At 41.3% G+C, this 7,640-nt stretch overlaps 1 protein-coding gene across 1 annotated transcript in view; it reads right to left on the bottom strand.

The window, feature by feature from the left end:
* Nucleotides 1-1,293: 1,293 nt before the first annotated feature.
* The window catches only part of KCNK1 (potassium two pore domain channel subfamily K member 1), a 47,676-nt gene continuing 41,329 nt past the window's right edge, over nt 1,294-7,640 (bottom strand). The window contains exons 2-3 of the mRNA XM_059899911.1: nt 7,181-7,576; nt 1,294-2,537 (exon numbers count right to left, since the gene is read on the bottom strand). Coding sequence (XP_059755894.1) covers nt 2,278-2,537; nt 7,181-7,576 — 656 coding nt within the window. The 3' untranslated portion in view covers nt 1,294-2,277. The remainder of the gene's footprint in view (nt 2,538-7,180; nt 7,577-7,640) is intronic.

Raw genomic sequence — 7,640 nt, 5'->3', positions numbered from 1 at the left:
GGATTCATCACAGCTCTCCTCAGCATGGAAGACTTAACAACAAATCACCAAATGGATGCACGATGCCACGCAATTGGGAAATTCTGCTCACTGAATTCTGAGTAAGAGATAGATAATCCCATGATCGCCCTCCAATGCATGCTTGTGTCAATTTAAAATGAACTCTTTTCTGGAGCAAATATTAGCTGCTGTTAGTAAGAAGCCAGTGTACTACTGATAATTTTAAAGGGTTAAAACGTTTTGCATTGACCATTTCAGTTACCGTGACATCTCAAGATTTGTGAATATCTCCTTATTCATTTCCTAAAAGGCATGTAAGGCTGGTCTGTAGGAAGTATGAGCATGACTGACTGACTTTTCTAGACATTCCTAAACATTTTTTCCTGAAGCCACTCATAAATGGGGAGTTATTTGGGCCAGACTTTATCTGTCCCATGGGTTTCTTTTTAAGATTCTTTGGGAGACGGCTCCAATGCCTTGGTCTGTAGTCCCTTTGATTTGGGGGAGGCTAATTCTTATTCTGAGCTACCGTTCTCTCCTCATGTTGAGTGTATCTGCTGCTCCAAAATCAACATACCTACTGGACACGCCTGACTTTAAGTTCACACACAATGAAGGACGATTTCTGATTCTCTATCCTGAGGGCGTTCTGTGGGATTCTTAAGAACTCAGCCTAGAAGACTCCCGCCCAGGACTTCCAGCCTTCAGTTTATACACAGCTCACACTCCAAATCCTTCTTTTTTTTTTTTTTCCCAGAATCCTCTTCTTTAGTGTTCACTTTGACCTTCAACTTCACACTTGCTCACCTCCAACTAGAGGGTTCCAATGACAGTTCTGGCCCAGCCGCGCTGCCCAGACTCCCACTTCCTCATCCCGCCCCCAGGGGATCCTGCCTCTGTTCTCTGGCTGACACAGCTCCCCCTCCCCCAGGACCCCAGGGCAACATCTGTCCCTTGGCCAGTGACAAAAAGAAAGTCTGGAGAAGACACTCTCCCTTACATTTCATTTCTGACAGAGAGGCAAAACCTGCTCCAATTTTTGAACCTCATGCTTCGTATTAAAAAGAACAAAAACAATGTGAAGGGTATTAAGGTTTAGCATTTAGTTAAGGGTGTTCTCTGAGGATTCACAAAAGCTTTGCAAGTGAAGTATTACGTTCTCTTCTCAAATTCCTAACAGTGTCCTGTGTACAGCATTTAAATGTTGCCTTTATGGTTTCTACAAAGGAGTGCATACCTATTATCTACGTGGAGGAAAAACTTTCTTGATATATTAAAGCATACAATTGCAACTAACGTAACATTTTTATTTATTCAACTTATAAATTAAAAAAACTCTCGGACTAATTTGACAGAATCTGTTCATTTGTAAAGTCTGTGTTCGGGTTCTCTGCTTTAGTACTAGGTGATAGCAAATCATAATGCACTTTCAAAACAAAATATCTTAACTTTTTTTTCTTTTCTTTTTTCTTTACAAAATCATATTCTTTGTTACTTGTTCACCTCCAGAGAAATGCTTACAAACATTTTAGACATTTGAGACCATACTACTGCAAGAGGTTAGAAACATTTATTGTAGCAGAATACTAAAGTAATTCACTCGTAAGTGTGTTATTCCCCTTATTTTATTGCAGCAACTTTTGATTCTTCAGTATAAAGAGAAATCAAAGGGGAAAATCTCTACAGTCTTGGGTTAAGAAGTGTGCTGGGATCTGGTGACCTAAACCGTATGTACAGGATATAAACATATTTATACTTTATATGTACACAGTTAATGGTTATCTAGTCATTATAAATAGTAGGTTTAACTTAGAGTCTACAAAAATAATGATTTTAGATGGGCACATGCAAACCATTACACATAAACTTATTTGTAAAACACATCTCTATGCTTTTCTTTTTTTGCTTTTAAATATAAATGTTGCCATTTAACCATCAGCTAAATGATTGAAATGCAAATCCCAAAGTCCCCAATGAAAAGTATAAAATCTGCTTCTCTCCACAGAGACACCCTGCTTCGAGTGTTGTTCACCTATTATTAAAGTCGAGATAATTTTGTCACATATGAATGACGGGTACAGACCCCATTTTCTCGGATTTAAGACAGTCCTCCGGAGTAAAAGCTTCCTTTGCTCCATTATACAAAAAATATTGCAGACAGTAGATATTTGTGAAAATGTCACCTTGGCTTTTACATACTCATCAAAATGAACAAAGTGAAGCCTCCTCCCACTGCCCTGAGCCTGCGCTCTGGGACAGCGCAGCAAAGCCCTAAGCCTACTGGGTTGCGGCACCGTCGGCAAAGGCCGGTGACTGGGGGTGCACAAAAGGCTCATCCTGTTTCTGGTCCTCCTTCACGCTGGCCGCTTGGTCCATGATGGAGGAGAAGGACATCTGGTCGTGCTCTATGATGTGCACTTGATCCTCTTCCTTGTCTTTCTTCACGTAGAACATTTTTCTGAACTTCTTCAGCTCGTGGAGCTCACAGAAGGTTTCCAGAACCACCAACATGGCAATAAGACCAAGAAGCAGGTAACCTGTGTGAGAGAAATGACAGCGTCTCAGGGCAATCAAGTCACGCACGACGCAACCTATCTGCTGATGAATAAATCCACTGCCACTTCTATAATTTCTAGGGATGTTTTGAATTCCATGGCTCAAAGAGGGACGACCCAGAGAAAAATGGAGAATGACTTAACCTCCTAGACCTAAATAGACATTTCTCCAGAAAAGGCATACAGATGGCCAACAGGCACATGAAAAGATGCTCAATATCGCTAATTATTAGACAAATGCAAATCAACACGACAATGCGGTACCACCTCACACCAGTCAGATGGCCATGATGAAAAAATCTACAGATAACAAATGCTGCAGAGGGTGTGGAGAAAAGTGACCCTCTTACACTGTTGGTGGGAATGTAGATTGGTGCAGCCAGTATGGAAAACAGTATGGAGGTTCCTCAAAAAACTAAAAACAGAGCTACCATACGATCCTGCAATCCCACTCCTGGGCATATATCCAGAGAAAACTCTAATTTGAAAAGATGCATGCACCCCAATGTTTATAGCAGAACTATTTACAATAGCCAAGACATGGAAGTAACCTAAGTGTCCATCGACAGATGAATGGATAAAGAAGATGTGGTACATATATACAATGGAATATTACTCAGCTATGAAAAAGAATGAAATAATGCCATTTGCAGCAACAAGGATAGACCCAGAGATTATCAAACTAAGTGAAGTAAGTCAGAAAGAGAAAGACAAATACCATATGATGTCACTTATATGTGGAATCTTAAATATGACACAAATAAACTTATCTATGAAACAGAGACAGACTCAGACACAGAGAAAAGACTTCCGGTTGCCAAGGGGGAGGGATGGATTAGGAGTTTGGGATTAGCAGATGCAAACTATTATATATAAGATGGATAAACAACAAGGTCCTACTGTACAGCACAGGGAACTATATTCAACATCCTGTATTAAACCATAATGGAAAAGAATATGAAAAAGAATGTATATCTGTATAGCTGACTCACTCTGCTATACAGCAGAAATTAACAACATTATAAATCAACTATACTTCAATAAAATAAAATTTTTTAAAAAAAGAATGACTTAACCTTCTACAAACCTGGATGATTCAGAATCACATGGTGTGATTTTGGGAAAAAAAGAAGTTGGGGCTGATGAGGCATTGTTAAAGAGAGATAACACACTGTACTCACCCAAGGGCAACCTCCCCTCCACTGTATAATCAGTGTTCTCAAAAAGCCAGTGACATTTCGGAAGAGTTTCTGATGTAGCAGGAGTGCTTGGAACAAAGCTTGCCATCCTTTTCAGCACTCAATGCTTTTAGCAGTAGAAATTACAGTTTAAGCTAGATGAAAATTCCTTTAAGAATGGACGTGGAGGGACTTCCCTGGTGGTGCAGTGGTTAAAAAAACTCCGCGCTCCCAATGCACGGGGCCCGGGTTCAGTCCCTGGTGAGGGAACTAGATCCCACATGCCGCAACCAAGAGTTCGCATGCCACAACTAAGGAGCCCGCCTGCTGTAACTAAGACCCGCCATAACCAAATAAATAGACAAATATTAAAAAAAAAAAAGGGGGGCTTCCCTGGTGGTGCAGTGGTTGAGAGTCTGCCTGCCAGTGCAGGGGACACGGGTTCGAGCCCTGGTCTGGGAGGATCCCACATGCCGCGGAGCGGCTGGGCCCGTGAGCCACAACTGCTGAGCTTGCGCGTCTGGAGCCTGTGCTCCGCAACAAGAGAGGCCGCGATGGTGAGAGGCCCGCGCACCGCGATGAAGAGTGGCCCCCGCTTGCCGCAGCTAGAGAAAGCCCTCGCACAGAAACAAAGACCCAACACAGTCAAAAATAAATAAATAAATAAATTAAAAAAAAAAAAAAAAAGAATGGATGCAGATATTTACAAGGTCTTTGGGTGTGGTTATTTACACTTTCACTGAGACCCAGTAGCAAACTAAGCTTTCCATTATGTGACTAGTCATTTCTGGGGCACGTGGACCATTCATCAAATAACTCTATCAGTTTCTTACTCCAATATGAAAGATAACCTGTTGCTTCAGGTAAAGTGCTATTCCTTGGAATCAGTGATAGGAAAACGGTAATTTTAAGTCAGTTCCAAGGTGTTTAAAATCAGTTTTCAGAAAAAAAATTTTTTTCATCAGGGAAAGGAATAAAAACATGAAAATGAAAACTCGAAGAATAACAAAAATCCCAGTTTCATGACCCAAAATGGTAAAACGTTTGAGGAAGATTTTCAGAAAATAAATGAACCAGAGAAGCCAGAATCGGTAGCATAATAGGAACAAGGGGGTTGATTATGTCAAGAATGCAAAGTGACAGTTTTCTAGTATCTTTACAATTTGGTTATTACGTTTTGGTAATAAGATAGCATATTTTAGAAATAGCAATGACATTGTTAGTAGACTAATGGCAAATCTCCTCCTTTTCCTTTATCCATTATGTAGTCAAACTCTTGAGTGCTGACAAAAATACCCGTGATGTTTCAGACAAAAGCTGCGGGACTTTAGCCTATCCACAAACTAATATACCTTTGGAACGTTCATTTGCTCCACCTAGCACATGCACTATTCAGAGTGCCTAAAAAAACCACGATTCACATGGAAACAAGCCTTAAAATGTTCTGTAAGGATTTAGTACTCCATGAAAAATTGAGGAAATTAAACCGTTGGGTAAAATTTATGAGCAAACAATTAGCACAAGAGAAAAGTAGAGCTAGCCGCCATAATTAATTACAGAAACAAATTCAACATCTCTTAAGTCATGAGAAAATTAAATTCAGATAAGGAGGTAAACATTTTACCCTAATGCAAGACAAGAAAGTCTTGCATTAGGTAATTCTGGTGATACTGTAAACTAATAAGGCCATTTGGAAAGCACTGGGTCAACATGATCTATGAGTCACCAAAGGGCACGTTCACTTTGGGTCACCCAGCCCACTTCCTGGAAAGATAACAAAGTAGAAAAACACAAAAACATACAAAAGTATTTACTGCAGTGTTATTTATAATGCCCCCCAACTGGAAGCAAGCTAAATATTTGATGGAGGGCTTCCCTGGTGGCACAGTGGTTAAGAATCTGCCTGCCAATGCGAGGGACACGGGTTCGAGCCCCGGCCCGGGAAGATCCCACATGCTGCGGAGCAACTAAGCCGGTGCGCCACAACTACTGAGCCTGAGCTCTAGAGCCCGCAAGCCACAACTACTGAGCCCGCGTGTCACAACTACTGAACCCTGTGCGCCTAGAGCCCGTGCTCCTCAACAAAAGAAGCCACGACAATGAGAAGCCCGTGCACCACAATGAAGAGTAGCCCCTGCTCACCACAACTAGAGAAAGCCCATGCGCAGCAACGAAGACCCAACGCAACCAAAAATAAATAAATTTATTTTTTAAAATAATAATAAATAAATAAATAAATAAATATTTGATCGAAGCAGGACTAGATGATGGTATAGGCACCCGATAAAATATGCGGATATTAAAGATAAATATGGTAACTAGAGGAAATGTGCAATCGCCCCTGTAACCATTTGGTAAATATTTATGGAACTTGTATGGTAGCCCGGCACTCTTGAAAGCACTGGGTGTTTATTAGTGAAGGCTTTGTCCTGAGTGAGCACGGTTTCATAGAAAAGCTAAAATACATACAGTTCAACTAATAAGCATTTTGTCATGTTAAGACTACAGGATAGGGCCAGGCCAGAACATCCGGCTGCCTCAGTATGTACTGTGATTTCCTAGAAGACATGGCATGAGCTGAGTCTTGAAAAATTCCTGAGAAGGCAGAAATGAAAACTATACGTACAGGGGATGGTGGTGGTGGGATGAACTGGGAGATTGGGATTGACATATATACACCAATATGTATCAAATAGAGAACCAATAAGAACTTGCTGGATAAAAAAATTAAATTCAATTAAAATTAAAAACAAAAGAAAACTGTACATACAGTATGATGTAATTCTACACATTGTGAAAAGACAGGAAACAGACACACAAAAATAGTTTCTTGCCAATGGATTTCTAAGTTTTCCATGACATTATATTGAATTTTTAAAAAATTGTTTAAGTTATAAGTCACTGGCCATCTGAATTTTATGCCTATTTTCCACATGTAAAATTCTGAAAGCGGCAAACATATTCTAACGTCTTCAAAAAAGAACCAGATGGACAAATGAGATAAGCAACTGGTTTACGATTTTCCTGGTAAATGAAAGAACATGATGGATTGTTAACAGGCTACATCCTAGCCCTGGTTTTCTTGAGCTTAAAATAGTTAATAAAGTAGAGCAATTTTTTTTAAATCAAAAGTTGATTATCAAGTTATTCTGTGTGGTGCATTCTTATGCTGTCATTTATAGTGTCTATTACATTACCGGTAAGAAACTGATGGGTACTTTTAAGGTGCCTGGGAAAAAATAATTCTCAGTAATAAGATTTTTGCTTCAAGCATTTTGAAAGGAATCATGATGCAATGAAAGTGATGGGAAGGTGGCAAAATGGAAAACTTATCCATGGAAAGCAGTCAGGGCTCTGATGAGTGGCTCTCCGTGAGTGGGTGAGGGGGAGCTTGGAACTGCCAACAGAGCCCCGGCGGGGACAGGGTCCGTGAACCCCAATACTCACACGTGATCCCAATCTTGTAGAGCTCCCTGAATTTTTGATTATAGCCCTCTCCGGGAACATAATCCCCGAGGCCAATGGTGCTCAGGGAAATGAAGCAAAAGTAAAAGGATTCCAGGAAGTTCCAGTCATCCTCTAGGAGGGAGAACACCGCGGCCGGGATGAAGAAGAAGCAGGACACGGTGACCACACCGAGAAGGACGGCGTGGACAATGGCCACCGCCTGCTTGGAGAAGCCCCAGCGGACGTGGAAGTAGAGGACTGGCCTGCGGGTGACATGGATGGTGACACGCTGGACCACCGCCGTCAGGAACAGAAGGGTGAAAGGGATGCCGATGACCGAGTAGATGATGCAGAAGGCCTTGCCCCCGTCGGACAGGGGCACAGTGTGGCCATAACCTGAAAGGGGAAGAGGTGGAAAACACCTGATAAGTAACACACGCCTGCCGTCCACCCCTCCTCC

The sequence above is a fragment of the Balaenoptera ricei genome, chromosome 16, assembly GCF_028023285.1.
Source record: "Balaenoptera ricei isolate mBalRic1 chromosome 16, mBalRic1.hap2, whole genome shotgun sequence".
NCBI lineage: Eukaryota > Metazoa > Chordata > Mammalia > Artiodactyla > Balaenopteridae > Balaenoptera > Balaenoptera ricei.
Note: the sequence above shows the minus strand (reverse complement) of the source record. Positions and strands in the feature narration are given on the sequence as shown.